Source organism: Octodon degus, unplaced genomic scaffold (genome assembly GCF_000260255.1).
Source record: "Octodon degus isolate 3935 unplaced genomic scaffold, OctDeg1.0 scaffold00131, whole genome shotgun sequence".
Taxonomy (NCBI): domain Eukaryota; kingdom Metazoa; phylum Chordata; class Mammalia; order Rodentia; family Octodontidae; genus Octodon; species Octodon degus.
Genome location: NW_004524707.1, coordinates 7,495,736 through 7,517,766, shown reverse-complemented (window position 1 = coordinate 7,517,766; position 22,031 = coordinate 7,495,736). Strand labels below are relative to the sequence as shown.

At 46.6% G+C, this 22,031-nt stretch overlaps 1 protein-coding gene across 1 annotated transcript in view; it reads right to left on the bottom strand.

Moving 5' to 3' along the window:
• Positions 1 to 21,978, bottom strand: part of Parp1 (poly(ADP-ribose) polymerase 1) — a 34,750-nt gene extending 12,772 nt beyond the window's left edge. Inside the window, exons 1-7 of the mRNA XM_004641172.2 lie at positions 21,760 to 21,978; positions 17,205 to 17,361; positions 8,281 to 8,396; positions 6,713 to 6,927; positions 5,397 to 5,496; positions 3,541 to 3,657; positions 2,700 to 2,876 (exon numbers count right to left, since the gene is read on the bottom strand). Of these exons, the coding sequence (XP_004641229.1) occupies positions 2,700 to 2,876; positions 3,541 to 3,657; positions 5,397 to 5,496; positions 6,713 to 6,927; positions 8,281 to 8,396; positions 17,205 to 17,361; positions 21,760 to 21,879 (1,002 nt within the window). The 5' untranslated portion in view covers positions 21,880 to 21,978. The remainder of the gene's footprint in view (positions 1 to 2,699; positions 2,877 to 3,540; positions 3,658 to 5,396; positions 5,497 to 6,712; positions 6,928 to 8,280; positions 8,397 to 17,204; positions 17,362 to 21,759) is intronic.
• Between the last annotated feature and the right edge of the window lie 53 nt (positions 21,979 to 22,031).

Sequence of the window (22,031 nt, the reverse complement as noted above, 5' to 3'; positions counted from 1 at the left end):
TTTAGCGCTGGGGAGGCTAAAAGAGGAGGATTACTACAAGTCCAATCTGTGTAGTGATACTCTACAGCAAATACATTAAAAACAAAACGAAACAGGGGGCAGGGGAGATGGCTCAGTGGAATAAGCGCTTCCCTGGCAAGCGCAAGGGCCTGAGTTCAATTCCTGGTTCCACCAAAAAACAACAAAAGAAAACAAAACACAGCCTTTCTAGCTGTCTTTGTGGTCAGTATGCATTCCAGCTGAGAAGCACTTAATAAATGCCACTCACTACAGAGAGAGAGAGAAAAAAAAAGAGTTCTATCTCTTGAAAAAGCAGAGTGAGGTATGCAAAGGTAAACTCTAAGAAAGCATGTTAGTTATCTTTGTAGTCCTGGGGATGGAATCCAGGGCCCTGTGTATGATAGGCATACACTCTACACTGAGTCCTACCCAGAGCCCACAGCTGCAAAGGCTGGGTGGTGAAGGGACAGGGACTGGAAAGCTCATATGGCATGTGTAGGCAACAAGCAGCTCAGTCTGCCAGGAGTTAAAAAAGGAAAAGGTGGCCAACGCAGAAACCAGTAATGTGAGTGACTTGGGAGTGGATGTGAGAGGCTGTGTGCAGATCTGAGGGGCAGGCACAGGCCAGACAGGAGGGTTCTAGGCCAGGAGAGGGCCTCAGTTATGTTGCACAAATACTGGGAGTGCGGGTAACAGGGGCTACCAGAGTGAAAAACACCAGGCACATGCACATGCTCTTTAAAAATATAGGTAGATGCTGTACAATCAGTACATTAAAATACAAAATGGCATTGGGCTCGTTATTGTATCAATTTCACCATTGGAGGTTTCAATACAAAAAATTTTTTTTTTAAATTTTATTAGGGCCAGCCAAATAGCTCAGCAGACTAAAGTGCCTGCTTAGATAGATGCAGCGGTCAGAGCCCAGCTTGCTGTGTCGGCCTCGCCCCTAGGGTGTACTGAGACAGCAATTGAGACTGGGCATGGTGGCGCCCGCTTGTAATCCCAGCTTTTTGGGACGCTGAAAACTGGCGGTTCACTACGAGTCCAATCTACCAAGTGAGACCCTGTACACACTGTAGACTTACTAAAGATACAAAAACAAACAAACAAACCAAAACACACCAAAACCTTTATTTTTTTAGGCATTTAGTACAGGGTTTACAGGGTCTCACTACACAGATCAGACTCATAGTGATCCTCCTGTTTTCAGTTTCCAAAGTGCTGCGATTACCATACCCAGTCTCAATTGCCCTGGGGATGGGGCCAGCACGGCTTGCCAGGGTTTGAATCCTGATCTCTGAGGCTGCCTAAGCAGGCACTTTAATGCACTGAGCTATCTGGCCGGGCACCATGAAAGGTTAACATGAGACTGCATATTCTACAAAAAGTCCTAAAACTCACAAAATCAGAAAGACTGGAAGGCCAGGAATATAGGTCAGCAGCACAAGCAACTAACTGCCTGGCAAAGTGCAAGTTCCCGAGTACAATTCCTGACACCAACCCCTCCCCCACTGAAAGACTGAGAAAGCTGACTAATCACTGTAAGACTCTTGGCTGGTTTTTCTTTTTTCCCCATAAAATGTTTATGTAAGAATGTGGAAGTGTCAGGTTGTAGGTGTTTTAAGAAATCACCTAAGAGCACAGTGGGCGGGTAGGAGGGACTGTAGTTCTGATGAACAGAAATGGCATACAGTGGACAATACAGGTCAAGAGCAGATGTGCAGTTCAGTGGGAATGTGCTTGCCTGGGGCACACAAGGCCCTGGATTCTACCCCAGCATCATTAAGAAACAAAAATAAAAAAGCGGAGTTCAGTTCCACAAGTAGAGTGAGGGGTACTTAAAATGAGAACCCCTGGGTGCTCCCCATGTGCTCCTGTTTCACGGCTCTACACCGTGAACATAGTTTTGATCCTGCCTGGGCACCAAGGCCTGCTTTGCCTGTTGGAGCCAATGAGGTCCTGTAGTACCACCCTCCAAAGACACCACCAGATCCCCCAGTGCAGCTCCACAGCAGGCTCACAAAGGAGGCCTTCAGTATCCTGTTCAGTACAAAATCTCAATTTTTTTCCTTTCTTTGAGACAGGGTCTCACTATATATTCCAGGCTGGTTTCAAACTCAGGGCAATCTTCCTACCTCTCAGCCTCTCGAGTGCTGGGATTACAGGCATCATTATGCCTGGGCAGAACCAATTCTTTTTTTTTTTTTTTTTTTTTTTTTGCGGTACTGGGGATTGAACTCAGGACCCTGCGCTTGCCAGGTAAGCATTACTTGTACTGAACTATCTCCCCAACCCCAAAGTAGCAATTCTTAAAGAGCATTCCCTATGACATGAGAACCTGAGACCCAGCTCTTCCTCTAGCACTAAGGTGAGAATATACCCTGAGAAACTCTCAAATCATAAAGGCAGTAGCCACAGTTCTTTATTTGCATCATGTCCTGTGTGCCTAATACAATACATGGCGTGCAACACTCAGTAAGTAGAAATAAAAATAATCTTATGTTCTTGTAGCATTTACAGGTGCCCTGCAAGCTCCTGGAACCAGTACTAACGTTGTAACAATGTTCTGATAATGAGGACGGCCCAGCTGCAGTCTAGGCAACACAGCACTGCTCTCCTGCTGACCTGCAGTGTGGACAAACCCAGGGAGTGGGGCCACACTTTAATGGATCCCAGGATGATTCTCAACCCTTTACCTTTGGGGTCATCCACTCCTTTCGACTAGGTGTCTGTGTCTTGACCATACACTTGGTCCAAGCAGTGACGTCACCGGTACAGTAATAAGCATCGCTCCTGAAGACCAGCTGGCCTGAGCACTCCTCACAGGGAAGAAGGGCCCCAAATGCCACACCATCAGCCACTCGGTCCAAGATCTAAAGCAGTGAGGAAACTTGTCAGAGGAAGGAAGGACTCTTAAAAAAAAACAAAAACAAAAACACCTCACTGTGCCTGGGGAGATAGTTCAGTGGAATAAGTGCTTGCCTGACAAGCACAAGGTCCTGAGTTTAATCCCTGGTACTACCAAAAAAAACCCAAAACAAAAACCACCTCACTAACGTGTAGTGAAGAACTCACACCCCACTCAAGGAAGACAGGCCCCCAGGGCCACTGGGTTACGAGGCGACTACAATCCATCACAGACCTTGTCTCTGAAGAGGGAGTTCCCCCATCCTGGGGTCTTAAAACACATGATGGAACCTAGTGCTCCATGGGAGCTGCACCAAGAAAGGTGCCCAGTGTGATGCCAGAGCACAGTACAGGAAAGGTGGGCTGGAAGCCCTATGGACAGACATGCTGCTCTGCATGTGTCTCTATTCCTTTGCATGCCCGGCAGCCCTGGGATCATCTGGCACAATCACACAAGGCAAATACTCACCCTGCCTGCATTCAGTATGTGCTGAAAGAATGTACCATAAGGTCTGGAAAGTGGTGACCACGATGGTGGTGACGCCATCAGGACACAAATGGTGCCCTCCTACATGCAATCAGGGTAGCCTGGCCTCATACATAAGTCCCACCAAACACAAAGCAGCTCACCGCAGACTCCCCAGATGGCACCTGCTGCTTATTGAAGATGAGCAACTCTTTCAGGTCATTTGTTGAACACGCTTTCTTTAGCTCATCCTTGATATTCCAGATCAGGTCGTTCTGGGCCTGTGGATGAGACCCAGCAGCAGAGACAGAAATTCACTGGAGAAGTCTATCTGTAGCTTCTAACCACACCTGTAAAGTTTAGGTGGGCTGCCTTTTACCTCTAGTCAGAATTTCATTTCAGTCATGCTCCCATAGAATTCAAACCCATAATCTCTACAGAACACTCCAGAAGGTGAGGACAGCGTGTGAGAGGTGAGGGGAAGGCCTCACAGGCCCTGGAAACAAGCCCTCAGACACCAATTCAGGAGATAAAGGAAGGGCCTAGAAATGCTGGCCTGGGCGCTTTGGGCCCACATGTACCCTGCCAGTATCTAACACTTCAAGATGGTCAGGTATGGCAGTTCCCAGTTTTTTTTTTTTTTTTTTTTTTGCAGAACCGGGGATGGAACTCAGGCCCTTGCACTTGCCAGGCAAGCACTTATTCTACTTAGCTATCTCCCCAATCCCTTTCTACCAGTTTTAAGGATGATTCCAGAACATCAATTTCCTCAGTAGTATATGCTGAGTGTAAAGAATAAATATAAACTCTTAGAGAAATGAATATCACAATCATCTTGCTGAGGGAAATCTGTCTTTTCATGTTGGAGCTGAGGAACTACTGTGCCTACTCATCTAGAAAGTGGAGAGGGGCATGTAAACCCCACCATACCTGCAGGGCTGCCATAAAGACCAAATGGAGACAGGTAGCCACACACACCTGCACCTGCTCCCCCACATTCACAGGCTCCCTGAGTAACAAGCCCTTCTCTCTCCTGGCAACAGTGCACATGCTGTGATACCAGCGACAGAGACAAGGTAGTGTGTGGAAAAAGTAGATTAATGGGACAAGGGTCAATGAATTGAACTGTTTCACCTCCACAACAGACCAAGGATAGGAAGCCTGCAGAAGAGAGGCCCCAGGGTGGGGAAGCCAAGAGAGCAGTTTAGTTTTTTGCTTTCCTTACATTTCTGAAAACTTTGGGGATAGAGATACCACCAGACTCACTGAGGAAGGAGTAAGATGACACTACAATTCTGGGGCAGCCAAACTTAGCACATAACACACACTTAAAAAACAAAACAACCACAAAATCAAAAGATCTTGTCAAATTTAGTAAGCAACTGAAAACAGGTCATAAATTGCTTCTAGTTTTTTTTCCTTTTTTTTTTTTTTTTTTTTTTAGGACAGGGTCTACAGGGTCTCATCAATCGCTGTCTTGGTGTGCCCCAGGGGCAGGGCTGGCACGGCAGGCCCTGGGATTGAACTCTAGATCCCTGCGCCTGCCTAAGCCAGGCGCTTTAATCCGCTGAGCTATTTGGCTGGCCCCCTACTCCTTTGTTTAATGAAACATTCTCATTAGAAAAAAAATGTGGAAAAATAATCCGTCTTCAAAACCTTCAAAATCTTTCTATGCGAAGAACCTCAGGAATACACAAATTTAATACTCGCCTCCCAATGTTTACAAGTGACTCCAGTAAAGCCTGACAGGGCCAAGGCACAAGTCTGCATCACCCCAGTGCAGCTTGTGAGCAGGGACAGGTACTCAGTCTCTGCTTGAGCCCAGCAACTCATAGGTACTTGCAGCCTGATATGGGTTCTCTTCCGAACAAAATGAATTGGGGGAAATGTCATGCTACTAATGATAAACAGCAAAATGGAAATTCCTACAAGTTCTAGTAAGCGGGACAAAGCTTCCTGAATTCTCCCCCAAAATGAGGACGAGAACTGCAACAGAACAATGAAGAGACTCAGAACTCACCTTGAGGGCTTTTTCCAGCTTACTGTCCTTGTCCTTTTCCTTCTTAGATTTCTTCTTGGTCACTGCATCTGTCCCATCCACCTCATCAGCTTTTCTCTTTCTGAAAGGAATAGAAACGTAGAGACTCTGGCACCCTGTGACACTTTTAGCTCCATGAAAACCTGTGTACACTTGCTCTCCTCCTCCTAGCACCCTCAGTGCTCTCAGTGCAGGCCCTGGGCTCAGAGCTCTCTGATGCCCAAAGCCTGTGTACCTCTGGATACACACAAAAGGGACAAGAAGGGTCTAGGAGGGGCTCTGCTAGTGGAAAGACCACAACCAAGGTACAGGATCTGGAGACAAACAAACCATGTTGGCATTGTACCCGTCGCTCCCCAAGCAGGGGCTGTCTGCAGCTGCTACTGGGCCTGAGAATCCAAACTCAGTGATGGCAAAGCCTTACTCTCTGGTCTGCATCAGCTACCATACACTGGCACCCAAACCCTTGCACTTCCTGTCCTCCACACTGGGGAGACAATGTCTTTTACCTCACAGGACTTGGGTACAATCAAATAGCTTGAGGGTAACACTCAGCTTGGTGCCTGGCAAACTGCAGCCACCACAGCATGCACACAGCTAGTGAGTTCCTTCATCCATCATGTGCCACCATGCCTGAGGGCATTCTCACCCATATTCAAGTCACACAAGTTGCACAGTGCTTAGTGTGTTACAGACATCGCACTGGCTGTTTGAGGGCAATGGCTCAGCTTCAGTCCAAGAATACCCTCGGTGTGCTCACCAACCAGCTACTCTTCCAGGCCTGAGAGACCAGCTGAAGGTCAACAGAAAAGAAACTCAAGAGAATCACAGATAGTGATTCCCAACCTGTGATACCAGCACTCCTCTCCCTCCAAGCCAAGGAGCTCAACACCCAATGCCTAGCCCCCTCTGTTGTGGCCATGATTCACTCAGCAACACTCAGACACACAGACCTGTCTAGAGGGCTGCCAAGGAGGCATGAGTACAGGCAGTGAGGGGCTGGAGGACATGGAACTGCTGACCTGGATAGGGTGAATGGTAGTTTTTAAATATCTGGAGGGCTGCATGAGAGCAGGCTTCAACTGAGCTACAGAGACTAGAAAACAGGGCCAATGCTCACAGCCTTGGTTTGGTTGGAGCTGTGGTAAAGGATATCCCTGAGAGCTGCTTGTAGTCCACCCCCATGCCTGCATATCCCTGGTTCTCTGATAGTCAGCAAATGGACAAGGGTAGCACGAATTTGTAGGGCTTTCAGGCCACCTATAGACTCCTCACCCAGCACAACAGCATCCACCCACCCTTCACTCTTGATCCCTGGGAGTTTCTTCTTCAGGGCTTCTTTATCCTCTTCAGTGAGAAGGTTAAAGCCCTTTAACTGGCTGGCACTGTACTCAGGATGGAAATCCAGCTCCTCTCTAATCTTGACAAAGCAGTCTGGGTGGTACCAGCGGTCAATCATGCCTAGCTGTGGCTTCTCCGGGTCTAGCATCTTCTTGGACAGGCGCATCTGGCCCTGTGGGAAAAGACTGTATATGGAACCACGGGGCCAACTCAAGGCCTGGTGGGCCACTTGACAACTACTGTGAGGTTCTTGCTGTCTTATATCACCAACAATTGTGGCTTCTCCGGGTCTAGCATCTTCTTGGACAGGCGCATCTGGCCCTGTGGGTCACTTGACAACTACTGTGAGGTTCTTGCTGTCTTATATCACCAACAATTGTGTGCTAACTCCAAGCCTCTGTAAGTACCTATACTTTAAATGGGGTTAATCCCAAATGACTGGCCACACACATATCTGCTGCATGAAGGGAATGACATTTCCCTGTGGATGCAGACCCAGACAGACCTGAAAACATGCGATGTGTGTGTAGACAGAGCCAAGGCCTGCAGCCTACTCAGGTTTACAATTGCAAGGCCTGATCTTTCTAGGAGGTGCACACTGATGCAGCAGAGATCCACAGAAGTCAGCACATGTACAACTGTTTCCAGCCAAGCAATGCCTAACAGCATGCAAGGCCTGGCATTCCCTTCAAGAGGACAGGACCTCAATTTTTGCCTTCAATGTCTGGTGCCTGAGGGAAGTTGAAGGAGATGCATCAATTCCATTTTTCCAACTGCCTACACACTGGGTTACGGATTTGGAGTGGTAAAAGCTTGAGCACCAGCCCATGGGGCTACAGGGAGGCAGAGCCTAGTGGAAATTTGGTCACTGAGGCATGCCCAGGCACCTTCCTTCTTCTTTACCTCTTCTGCCACCTGCTCTTGCCATAGTGTACAGTGACACTGCAGACCCAAATCAACATAAACTGCAACTGCTGAAAACATGAATCAAAACAACTCTCCTTTTAAAATGATTATCTCAGGCATTTTGTCACAAAAATGGAAAGCATGCCATATGATAACCTGTACAATCAGTGCCTTAAAAGAGTCTGATGCGGAATATCAGAGGAGGGGAAGAATGCTGGACAGCGCAAGTCTTCCTTCCTGCTCCTGTTCCCAGTCACCCAGTCCAAGAGACTGGCTGGCTAATGAAATTTCTGATTAAACAGAAAGATGGAAGCTCATCCCAGGAACAGAATCATGCCATAAATAAGACAAACAACTTCCCCTCCACCCCTGCTGAGTCCAAGGGAGGCTTCCCCTGGAGTTTGCTTTGCAAACTCTCCAGGTGTGGAGTCAGGCATGAGTACCAGATCTGTCTGAAGCAAATCACTGTTACCTCCAGTCCACACTAGCATCTTTGCTGCATTTTCAAACGTCAGCATTGAGCTGGCACCTAAGGCCATTCCTTCTCCCCTCAGACAGCCCATGCCACCCACGGCCAGAATTCCACAAGGCCCAGGCACCTGAGTCCCCCAGTGCTCACCTTCTCTATCTTCTGACAGCACCACCGGCATGTGCTTCTGTTGGACTTGGCATACTCTGCAGCAAATTCACCCAGCGTTTTCTCTACCTTGCTGCTGATTCCATCCCGGCCTTTGCCTGAAGAATCAAACACATAGCTCTTCATGTTCATGCTTACAGGCCCTTTACTGGATCATTCACCACTTAGGGTCTCACTACCCAGCTTGAACTCATAGTGATCCTGATTTTAGCCTCTCCAATGCTGAGATTACAGGTGTGCCACCATGCCATCTCAGTGGTTGGCTCAGGGTGCTCAGGGGTGGGGCTGGTGCATCATGTGGCCAATTCCCCACTAATTTAAAACGGTATCTTTACCTCAGGTTTAATCTTTACATATATTTGGCTAAATCTGTACTGAGATATTCCCTTTAGCTCAGTGTTTGTAAATAAAGGCCCAACAGAAACTAGAAGGCTGATTTAGAATATAGTATGTTCTTAGGCTTAATTACTTTCCAAAGTATAAAGGGGTTTCAGGGGGAATGGAAAGTGGCGGAAACTCAGGCAGCTGACCATGGTGCCAGTCAGAGGACTTGTCTTGTCTAAGGGGACACTTTTAGCCAGGAGATGTTGCTCAAGTGGTACAGCACTTGCCCAGCATGTGTGAGGCTTTGTGTACTGAAGAAAAGTCACTATATTACCAGAAAAAGAAACTCTGTTAAGTAACCGTGGTTATAAAGATGAGGTAGAGGGCTGGCCAGCCAAATAACTCAGCAGGTTAAAGTGCCTGCTTAGGCAAACACGGCAGCTGGGGCATGCCATTCTGGCTCCACCCCTGGGGTGAGACTGGGCATGGTGGCATGCTCCTGTAATCCCAGCTCTTTGGGTGGCTGAACAAAGGCAGATCACTATGAGTCCAATCTACATAGTGAGACCCTGTAGACCCTTACTAAAATACAAAAATAAATAAATAAAATAAAGATGAGGCAGACCAGCTGTTGCTGCCTAAAACACAAAGGGACTGCATAGGAGGATCCTAGGTAGAAGGACAGGACATCTTGTGAGCATGAGCATGAAAAGCTATACCTACTCTTCCAATTTAGTAATAAAGTACAAATTAAAATCAACTAAGTATTTCTTAGTTGAAAAATCTTCAGAACTGTTTTGGATTTCAGATAATTAAAAAAAAATTGGAGTACTGCCACATAATGAAGTATCTTAGAGCTGAGATGCAGGTCTGTATGTACAATTCATTTATGCTTCATCTGCATATCATATTCATGAATGAAAGTAACTGTATACAGTGTTTACTGGGTACCTGTATTCTGACTGTACCTCATTATAATTCAATGTGGAACTTTCCACTTGCGGCATCACACTGATACTCAAGAGTTTGGGGAAAAAAAAAAGGTTGGCACGTTCTGGATTATAGATTAATCTTATAGTAGATAGGCCCCTGAAACCACTAACATATATGTAATATACATATTTTTTGTACCAGGGATTGAACTCAGGACCTTGTGCTTGCCAGGCAGTCGCTTTTGCTGCTGAGGTCTCTCTCTAGCCCCTAGGCATGGCTAATATTGAAAAGAGCAACCATAACAACAGTTACTGAGGTTATGGAAGAACATGGAACTCTTGTTAACACTGGTGGGAATATAAAATGGTACAGGTACTTTGGAAAGCATTCTGGCCGTTTCTTTAAGATCAGAACATATGTCTTCCATAGGAGTAGCTGTTCCACTCAATATACCTCAAGAAATCAAAGTCCACACACACATGCAACATCTCAGTTAACAACCCCAACTGGCAACAACCCAAAAGGAGCTAAGCAGGTAATGGGTAAATAAACTGATTTATTCAAACAAAGGACTACTCTTTACTAACTAAAAAGGAATTAAAGATTCCTGAGAAAGCATGATTCCTTCCCAAAATTCCAAACTGTACAAAAATCAGTGTGTGATGTTAGAAAGCAGAACAGTAATTTCCTGGCCGGGGAGGACCACTAGAAGGACCAAACGAAAAGGGCACAATAGAAGCTGTTGTAGGGCTGGTGAGATGGCTCAGTGGTCTAAAGCACCTACTTAGAACAAGCTTGGCAAAGCACAGAGACCCCGGTTCAATCCCCAGCACCACATGCCAGCCAGCCCCGCCCCCTGGTGGGCTGAGCTGGCCACACACACACACACACACACACACAAATAAATAAATAAAAATTTAAAAAATAAAAAGTATTGCTCACTTAAAAAAAAAAAAAAAAAGAAGAAGCTGTTGTACAACTTGACAAGGAATATGTTGAAAAGTACAAAAATGCAAAATCCATGGAGCTGAATCTTCAGATCTATGCCTGTAAGCAACTGCATGTAAGCTGCTTTTAAAATTTTAGGTACAATGTCAAAAATATAAGGGCCGGCCTGATAGCTCAGTGGACTAATGCGCCTGCTTAGGTTCCATCCTGGGTGTGCTGCGTCAGCCCAGCCCCTGGGGTGAGCTGAGATGCAACTGAGACTGGGCGTGGTGGCACATGCCTGTAATTCCAGCACTTGGAAGGCTGTATGCAGGAGAATCACTGAGTCCGATCTACATAGTGAGAACCTGAACACCCTGTAGACCCTGCCCTAAAAAAAACCAAAAAAAAAAAAAACAAAACAAGAAACACATGACTACTGAGACATTAATAAAACTTGTGCAAAATATGCAATAGGTGAAAGAAAAATGTCAAGCTGTACACACATACCACAGGAAAAAATATTTTCAAAATGTGGAAAGGAACATCTTTGATACTTCATGTATCTGTGGGTCACTGGTTCCAGAAGGCCAAAGACAGCAACATGCGTAACGCTCAAGCAACTTATATAAAGTGGCATAGTCTTTGTATATACAGATTCTTACATATTCTTTACAACACCTATAGATAGATAATTACAATACACAATACAAATGCTATGTACCTCTTGTGATACAGTATTGCTTGGGGAATAGTGACATGGGAAAAAGTCTAAACATATTCATTGGAGATGAGTATTTTTCTAAAGTATTTTTAATCAGAGATTGGGTGTGGAACACAAAGATATAATCTATAACACAATTTATAGAAAGAATTAAGAATTAATTGAGCCGGGGAGATGGCTCAGTAGAATAAGCGCTTCCTGGCAAGCGCAATGGCCTGAGTTTAATCCTTGGTTCTGCCAAAAAAAAGAATAAACATGACAAAATATTCTACTACATTAGGAGTGAAATAAACAAAGTGAATACGCTTCAGAATGGTGTGGAAAGAGAGAAACTGATACACTGTCATTGACATGGCTCTCTGGAAGGCAATCTGGCCCATCCACAGGAGGCCTCCATAATGTTTTTTACTCCTTTGAGTGGCAATTCCAGTTTCTGGAATAAAAACTGGACACACAACAGCTCTATTTCTTAGCTAAGAGGTTAAAATTCTGCTCTCAAAAGCATTATAGACTCTGGGTTGAAATAAACTTTTCATGTCTAAACATAGCCAGTTAGGCTCTCTGGATTAAAAAAAAAATCCCATTAAAAAAAATTAGTAGGTAAGATTTTAACTTTAAGGCACTCTAAAGACCTTTCCATGACACATTTACTGTTATTCTGAGCAATGTGTTTTCAGCAGATCAGAAGGAACTGGAGTTAAACACGCTAGTGTTGCAAGAGAGACAGGCAGGGAGAAGAAACACTGTGCAGCACTTTAGCACAGACACACATAGCTCCTTGCAGAGGGAAGGTCATGTTCCCAACAAAGTCCTCACCTGGTCAGTTTAGGAAGGCAGAGAATGTGAATGCAAGCTCAGAAGATTTCCTTGAAGAGTGATATAAACTGACTTTCGGAAGACTTAAAGGTACCCATGAAGTTGTTTATGGACATCAACATACTGACTCTAAAGTTTTTACGGAGAGATAAATGATCCAGAAGAACCAACTTTACACTGAAGGAAAACATCAAATCAGAGGGCTGATGCCATCTGACTTGAAGTAAAGGCTCACTCTAAGCTCTAACACTTAAGACACTGGTATTGACTGGATTGAATCTCTGCCTAAGTAGGCACTTTAGTCCTCTGAGCTATCTAGCCTGCTCTTTTCTTCTTTATAAGTTTTTGTCTCGGGGCCAGGGAGATAGCTCAATAGAATAAGCACTTGCCTGGCAAGTGCAAGGGCCTGAGTTCAATCCCCGATTCTGAAAAAAAAAAAAAAGTTTTTGTCTTGTTTATTTTGTCACAGTGACTGATCACTAACATACCATTATTATGGCAGCTTTACTTATAACTGTCAAAACTTGGACTAAACTAAGCTTTTCTTCAGCAGGTGAGTGTATATACTATGGTATAACCACATGATGGAGTATTACCCAGAACTAAAAAGAAACAAACTGCCAAGTCATAAAAAGACACGGATTGCCTGGCAAGAACAAGGTTCTGAGTTCAATCCCCGGTACCGCACGCACACACAAACACACACACACACACACACACACACACACAACCCCCAAACCCAAACAAACAAACAAACAAACAAACAAAAACCGGGCCAGGGAGATGGCTCAGTGGAATAAGCGCTTCCCTGGCAAGCGCAAGGACCTGAGTTCAATCCCCAGTTCCATAAAAAAAGGGAACAAACAAAAACCATAAAGACATGGAGAGCCAGGGAGATAGTTAAGTAAGGGGGGGGGGGGGTAGACACGTAGGAACCTCCTGTGTCTATTACTAAGTGAAAGCACATGTGAAAAGGCTATTACTACTGTAGAATCTCAACTAAGTGATATTTTAGAAAAGGCAAAATATGGACAAAATAAAAAGATCAATAGCTATGAGAGTATGGTGAAGGACAAACAGGCACAGCACAGTGAAATTACACCCATAATACTATAATGGTGAAAACGTCATGCATTTGTTGAAATCCTAAGAATGCACTGTCTCCGTTACTTTTCACTTGTTGCTGTGACAAAATACCTGACACTCAAAAAAAGAAAGGAAGGGTTTATTTAGTTCATAGTTTGTGGAGGTTTCTGTCTATACCCGGCTGGCTCCCATGCAGAATGGCACACGGCAGAGAACATCAATTCATGGCAGCACAAAGCAGTGAAGAGCAAAGGGAAGGGCAGCAGCTGCAGCTTCTAGCCAACCCCTCTCCCCTCCTCTTATAACAAGCTACCCTGGGGTGGGGTGTAGAACTCACACAATGTCCGTGCCCTCGTCTTGCACAGTAATAATTCTGGCTCTCTGCTGAGTTAAACTTCTAAACTTCTCAGGTTGACACAATCTATCAACCAGTATATATACAATACCAAGACTGAACCCTAAAGTGAATTATGGACTTTGCCTGAGAATGACTCCATATAGTCCACTGGTCACTAATATACCACGGTGCTAGGGACAGGGAGGCTGTGATACAGGGCCACAGGAAGTCTGCACTTTGTTGAATTTTGCTGTGAGCTTAAAACTGCTCTCCCCAATAAACCCTACCTAGAGGGAATGCTAAATAGTTTTTATCTAGATGTCCTTCAAAGCCCTATGAGCTCATAGGTAGGGTTTTAGAGAACAGCTGGGCCCCTGGAGGCATGGTCTAGAAGGGCTCTTGTCCACTGTGTGGAGTACAAGCTCCCTCTGCAATGCCCCAGTACCAGGTAACCATGGTTGAAGCTTTTACACAGCTTGAGCCCAAATGTACCTTTGCTCCTTAGGGTAACAGGTGGTAGGTACTGTGTCTCAGTGATGAAGTGATTTAAAACACAGCTAAATCAACAGAACAGAATTTTTTTCCCCCCTGTATTTAGAGTAGGGTCTATAAGGTCTCACTTCGTAAATCGGACTTGTAGTGATCCTCCTGTTTTCAGCCTCCCCCAGAGCCGGGATTACAGGCATGCACCACACCTAGTCTCAATCATCACCACACCTAGTCTCAATCATTGTCTCAGCTCACCCTAGGGGCGGGATGGGCAGGGCACATTGGGGATTGAACCCCGGCCCTGTGCTCTGCCTAAGCAGGAGCTTTAGTCCGCTGAGCTATCAGGCTAGCCCTCAGAATATAAAATTTTTGAGAGCTCTTCTCAATACAGGGATTTTGTACACTGACAAAAAAAGAAGAGACTCAGTAGAATAAGCGCTTGCCTGGCAAGCACAAGGACCTGAGTTCAATCCCTGGTTCTGCAAAAAAAGGAAAAAGTCAGGGGAGAGGATGAACCAATCAGTAAGTAGAACTTGGAAAACTAAACTGCCACACAGGAAAAAAACAAACAAAACTACAGATGGTAATTTGTAATAGTAGTTTCATGTTTGGAGTGCCTGTCATTCCGGTATTCTGAATATGGGTGGCTTGTCATGACATGCCAGTTACTGCTAGGATGTCTCTCGGGTAGGTGGATGTTCAAGAAGAAGGGTTGGTGAATGAAAGCAAGAGACAGGAAAAGGAATATTGTGGGACTGTCCTGCTTCAAGGTTGTATATGGTGAGATTTTTGGACTTATGTGCAAACATGAGAAGTATATAATTCTTTATCCTATTTTTAAAATATAATCTAATTTTTAAATGTTTTATCATATTATGTAGGGACTTAAAGTTCAACATATCAATACTTGATGAAAAATACCTGTTCCTTATTATGCCTAAGATGTTTGAAATGCAGTGAGATAGTGAGGTTAAGCTTAATAGCCTAAATCGTTTGATAATAACAATAAGCTTGTCTTCTGGATGGTTAACAACCTAAGTTTGCAGACCAAAATTAGAGAAAAAGGAGGGCTACAAGGAAAGCCAACATTTGGCCCTAACCTTCTAAGGTCAATTAAGACTCAGGACATATGAGAACTTGTACTGTAACGTCATACACCTCGGTAGTGTCCCAAATTTTCTGATCAAGAAGATTATGGGGCCAAAGAGGAAAGTGATCGATGACGTAGAGTGTACCTAAGGAGAGTCACATGGGAAGAAAACTCAGGCTTTCACAGAGAGCACATTGGCCAAGCATTGGCCGTGACTCATCCACATGTTTGCACTGACAAAGGTTCTACAATCTGAGGTACAGGATCTCAGGATAAATCCTGATGGGATTTCACTGACCTTCTCACACCAAAAAGTTACAACTCTTGTTGCACAGGTCCTACTTTACCTTGGTCTTAACCATCCAGTAGAAAAGTATGAAGACGAAATATAGGAAGTAAAGCCATGCTGTTATGTTGAGCTGTGGGGGACTCAGGTCAGTAATTTCTGACATTGCCAGTTAAACAGAAGACCCAATGCTATTATGGGCTACTGGACTCTTTTAGAATATTTTGCTGAGTTTACACACCTATAATATTCAATAACGGAACTTAGAAAAAATGGGGTATAGAGATGAATGTCCATTTTGTATCTGTGTATTCAAAGTGGTTAGGATAGATATATAGTTGCATTGTCTTAATGAATAGAATGCTTTGTTCTAATGGTGTTTGTAAATAGGATCTCAAGTCCGCATCTTGTAAGGCAATTAACCACTAAGAAGAATATATGCAGTGTGTTATTTGTTGAATCTGTACTTCCGATTTGATTTGAAACTGTCTCATTGCTGTTTATCAATAAAATTTTGGGAAAACAAACAAACAAACACATACTGGGATGTCAGGACAAATTTCAAATAGCTAAGTGTTCAAATGTCAGAAGAAAGAAGGAGTCATATAGTGTGTGCCTTAGGCCCAGTGCACCTCCTCCCTGGCCTGCTGCAAGCTCTTGGGACTGCAGAGCTCCAGGCACAGTCCTGCCCCCTGCCACAGCCACGGACTACCTCAGGGTAAGTGTGGCCATAGCTCACAGCCCATCACAGGAAGCCTCTGTTGCCCACCCCCTGAGACTCACAGGGAGCTGTGGGCTGCAATGAGTGTGCCTGCTGGAAAAGCAGAGTCCAGTGTGGGGGCCAAGCTGGCAGTGTGGTGGAGCACTTCTTTCCTCCTGGGAGAGGCTCCTTTGAACTCTGGCGGTAAAAGACACTTTGCATGGCCAAGTTAAGGCAGTCTTTATGAAGCTACAGCCTGCCTGACATGCAGCCTTGATAGTCAGTCCTCTATCTGCAGGCTTCACATCCTGGGATAGTCAACTGTGAGTCAAGTATTTGGGAAGTGTTGTCAACACCCAATCATATACGTTTCCCTGTCCTCATTCCCTGAACAGTAATATGGAACTACACAGCACTCACACTTACAAAAGGGACTGAAATATCTGCAGTTTGCTGCACAGAGGGGCCTCAGACCCAATTCACCGAGTGTACTGTGGAACTCAAGGACGGCTGCAACTGCCCTGCTTTCCTCCCACTTTGCTGCCTCCAACCAGTCTCCTAGTCAGGTATTCAGTAGCTGGCCTCATGTTGTATCTGCTATGTGACCTGACATGAGCATTAGCTAAGACAAAAACCCCAAAACCACAGTGCAGTTTCCAGGGCTGACTGGGGAGGAGGGCTGACTGGGGAGACGCAGCATGGTGGACACACACAACAAGAGGGAACCTGAGGCAAGTCCTGGACTTGGGACTGCTATGAAGAGAGGTCATCACTGTAACAGAGATGCAGGGAGGGATGTTGATAACAGAAGGCGTTTGGGAGGCTGGGGGTAGGAGAACATTATGTTCTTTTGTAGGCTGCTCAGTTTTACATGGAACCTAAAATTGCTCTAAAAAAACAAGGTCTAGGCTGGGTGTGGTGGTACACACCTGTAATCCCAGCACTCGAGAGGCTGAGGCAGCAGTATTGCTGTTCAGTTCAAAGCTAGCCTGGACTACACAGCAAGACCCTATCTCAAAACAAAATAAACAGATAAATAAAAATAAAAACTAGATAAACAGAACGGCCACATTTCAAGCATCTGGAGAAATGAAATGCCAGTATGGGTTAACACAACACTGCTGAAAGGACACCTCTGTGTCCTGCCCAAGGCTGTGGGAGAGGGAAACAGGGAGTTCTTTGGATGGCATGTACCTGTCACTCCTCCAGCAGTCTTGACTTTCTGTTGGTCGTCCCATCGCAGCTCAGAGAAGCCATCCACCTCGGCCTCAGGGTGCTGGATAGAGTGGCCCACTTTCCAGAAGCAAGAGAAGTGATACCAGTGTGGGACTTTGCCATCGAACATGGGTGACTGGAAGGCAGGAAAATAGGAGGTGAGAGAACAGGCAAAACTGACTCAACCTTGTCACTCCCCAGCCTACCAGCCTGCAGGCATGGGGCAACACTGGGAGCCTGCGTGCTTCTCTGCAACAGGAGGGTGGCCTGGCCTGCATCTTCTACGTGTCACTCCAAAGGTTATAGTGGAAAACAAACCTGTCACAAGCTCAAGATCTTCCCTGACAGCTTGGAAAGCATCAGGACAGGAAGTTAAGCCACAAGAGCTCTGCTTCATGTGCCTTTAAGTGTCGGTGACTCACATCAGTGATGTGCTGCGCAGCACCTGTGTGCTTATAAGCTGGTGGCTCACCTGCTGGGAAAGGTTGAACCAAGAGACAGTTACACTCGGGGTTAAAGGCCTGGCTGAACCAGGATGGGCCTGTTAAGCACCTCTTTAGTAAGAGAGTAAGGAGGGAGGAACAAGACCCAGATGAAAAGCTTCGCAGAGAAGATGTTCCAGAAAACATGGCAGCCTCAGGGGCTGAGCAGGCATGAGGTGAGTAAATTAATTTCTGTGCCAGGAGTGAGTGAGTTTCTGCAGATCTGGGATGCAGACCTGCAAGGCAGGAGGTCCAAGGAAAGGAGATGTCTCCTCTCCAACTGCTTCCTTTCCAGCAGTTAACACTCCCAGGCTGGCACTGACCTAGGCCTTTTCCCTATGGCAGGGCCAGGTTCTACTCTGCAGCTCAGCATTTGTTGGCTTGGGAGAGTGGATGAGGACAGTTGTTGGGAGGAGAGGACATTCCACTGACTAGTTCCTGTGTCCTTTACAAACTATGCATGCAGTACACCCTACACCTGCACAAGGGGAAACATGCCCTACAAAATGTGCCTGGGAAGGAGGAGTCACAGCAGTAAATGCTTCAATCTGAATCCTAGCCTGACGCTGGTCTCTTCCCTTACAGGAGAGGAACCCCAGCACACAAACTGTCTTAAAGGAAGAGGTCAAGAATACATTCCCACAGCTCAGAAAACTAAAGATTACGCAGATGTAATAAGAATTTACAACAACATTAAAAAATACTATACCCCTAGCTTTCTGGATGAAGGGGCCAGGGCCATACCCCAGGAAAGTGGAGACAAGGAAGGGGTCCCAGTGAGCCTGCTCCACTATCTAGATTCAGCATGTTATAGTGGAGGCTGAGGAGGGCTTCCACATGCTCTCAGTCAGCTGGGTAAACACAGCACCGCACCCACCATCCTCACAAGAGGACAGCAGCAGCAGCTTGGCCCAGAGCCCCATCCTGAGCTCCCTGAAGGTTACTTTTGGTGGGTGCACAGACATAGCCATACAATACTCCGGGGCTGTACACATCTAGCAACACTCTAGCAGAGGGCAGGCCTTCAGTTTGGAAAGACGTGTTTCCCTAGTAGAAAACAAATGGCATCTTCAGAGCAGCCTCAGATCCACCCCATCTCACCAGGCACCCCTAGGTATCTGGCTGGTAGCAGCCCCAAGCTGGCTGTGCTTGCTGAGGCACCCTGAATCCTCACTTCCTCCACACACTCCATGACTGGCATTTTTCCGGCTCTGCAGGGAATCCATACTTGCTGCCCCTTGATCTGGGTGCTAAGCACCCCAAAGGCACCGGCACCGACTAGAGAACCCTAAGGACTTGGGACTGAGAAGGATCCAACAAGACTTTGGCCTCCACTGTTAAGTGTAAATAAAGCTCAGGCGAGGTATGAAATCCATGGCTGTGCACTCCACAAACATTCACAGATCAACTCCCCACACACCAACATTCTCAAACAGCATGTTGGGCACTAAAGGTTCACTTCCTCCAGGATCAAACAGTGCTCACCAGGAAGTTGGCAGAACAAAGACCTCCTGAGTGCCCTTCTCAAAGGTTCCGGGACCCTCCTCCCAGTTAAACTGCTAGAGGGCTGGGTGTGGAGGTGCTTTCCTGAGACCCAGCTACAGGGAGGCTGAGGCAGGATGGCTCAAATTCACAATTCATTGCCAGAAACTCAGTGTCAAAAACAAAATAAAACAACAAAAAACCCCAACCTAGTTTCAAACAAAGGAAGGACTCAACTCCTCCAAGCAGCTAAAGTATCAGGTATTGCTGCCTGGCGCACAAACCTCCCATACAAATGTAAAAGAACTTAAATTCAAGTCCCTGAAAGAAAAGCTCTTCCTTTTCTGGCCTTCTCAGCTCCATGTATAGGACCAGCCGTAAATGATTTTAAATTTAAACTTCAGACTGTAACAACAAAAGTTACTCTCAATAATAAAAGACCTCTTCCACTACCAAGTAATTTGAAGAAAGGCCCAGAAAGCTGAATTTAGGGTTCAGCAATTTGGTTCTGGTTCCATCCAGGGAACATCTAGAACCCCACTCCATCTTTTCTACCTACATAGCAGCAGGAACCTTGCTCCATGGGACTGGCTGGATGTGGGGTTTGTAGCCACCCTTCCTAATACAACAGGGCGCCACGACTGGCTGGAGAAGCCTGTGGATGTCCCTTTCTCAGTGGAACATTCTAAAATGTGAAATAAAATGCACAGACCCCCCCCAACCCAAAAGAGGGTAACCCACAAGTCTTACTAGATGAAGATAAATGTTGTTTTGAGAAATCCCTGGCGATATATATATGACAGGAACAAGTCTGATATTACTGTTGATGATGGAATTCACAAATATTGCTAAAATAATGAATTTCACCTAGAAGTTAGTGAAGACAGAGATGAATTTTTTTTCCTCACCTAAACTTGGGGACCTCTTGAGTTCTACCCACAACCTCAAGGGCCCAGGCCCGAGGTTAAGAAGTAGAGCAACAACTGGGGGTGGTGGCAGCATATGCCTATAATCCCTGGAGGATCCTAAATTCAAGCCCAGCTTCAACAATACAGTGACCTTGTGAGACTGTTTCAGTATTTTCAAAAAAGGCTGGGATGAAGTTCATTGTGAAGGCCTGGCTTCAGCCCCCTTATCATACCACACGTACTTGCAGCAGGGACTTCATAAGAGCAAGCTGCCACGTGTATGCAAGGTGAAGTGCACAGGGCCTTGGTGGGAGAGGTGATTTTCCCCTGTTCTCACTCCATGCTCCTGGTTCCCCACATCCATACTCCTCCTGCCCCCCCCCCCCACTAAGCTCACACTGATGCCCTCCTGGAAGACTGCTCAGCTAAGCTCACACTGATGCCCTCCTGGAAGACTGCTCAGCTTCTAAAGTGGTCACTCACGCTGGGAAGCTCCCATGGGTGGGTTCTCATTAAAAATTTATCTTTCTCCTCACTGACCTCTGCTGAGTTACACCCTATCACATGTTAAGACACAAACGTCCCCCAAATGAGTAACTACTAGGCGGGCATCAATTTATGGGGTCACAGCCTCCATCCCTCCCGAAGTCGCTGTGAGAGGTCACAGAAGTGCTGCTGGCCCCCTGGTACCTTGTGGGTCAAGGTCTTCCTCTTCTCTACCTCACAAATACTGAAACCCAGCGGGCGCTATCAGGTCATCCTCGAAACACATTACAGCCCCAAGGCTGAGGTGGAACTAAGTACTTTTGACTACTAGCACTGGGCTTGGGGGACAATCTACGTTGGAGATGAAGAGGTACAGGTAAGAAAGAACCTGAACTACAAAGGCAGGCTTAAGCAGGCTGCAGGGCTGGGGCCTTCAAGCCTGCCTCCCACTGCACAAGGCATCCCAAGACCTCCCTGGCCGTTTGGGCAGCCAGAAACCGTTAGAGGACACTCAAGTCTATCAAAAGGCCTGCAGGAGGCTGGACACAGTGGCACAGGCCCGTAATTCAAACACTGGGAGGCTGAGGTAGGAGGATCACGAGTTTGAGGCCAGTCTAGGCTGCATAGGTTAATTCAAGCCCAGACCAAACCACAGCCAGACCCTACCTCAAAACAAACCTGAAAAACAAGCCTAGACGTGAAAGCCACTGAAATCTTACTAAAGCCAGGCAGCTGCAAAAGTGCTGAGAACGCATCCGCGGCCCTGTAAAGGTTGGGGTAAAATGATTTAAAATCACAAAGTAGGCCATATGTCAATGTGCTATACAGAAATGACTGTAGCATAATCCTGCGTAATTAAAATAAAAACTGAAGGAAACAAATGAGCCCGAAAGTGAGAGGGCTTTCAAGTAACCGCTCAAAATGTTTAAACACACACACATATATATCCCTTACGCGCCAGTGGCCGGCTCCCGAGGGGCGCAATGTCCGGGAGAGCTGGGCCGAGAGGAGCGCAGAGCCGCGACAGGGCGCAGGCAGCTCGGGCCCGCACGCTGCACCCAAGGGGCTCGGCGGCGGCCCAGCTCGACCTTGCTCTGCCGACCCCCAGGCGCAGTACGGTCTGGTCCGGTCCCGAGGCCGCGCCCCGCCCCCACCCCGGCCGACGCTGCCGCCCACCTGCACCATGATGGCCATGCGGAGAGAGTCCTTGGGGATGCTCTCGCCGCATTTCTTGCAAGAGGCGCGCCCGCTCTTGGCGTACTCGGCGCGGTAAAGCCTGTCCGAGGACTCGGCCATTGCGCGGCCACCTCGCCGTTCCCGCTGCAGGAGTCCCGAGCCGCCACCGCCGCTGCGCACGCCGCACGGATGGATTGCTGATGCCTGGCGGCGGGAACGTGCGCGCGCTCGGGGCGGGGCTGCCGCGTGCGCTCCCGGCCGGCTGGGGCGCG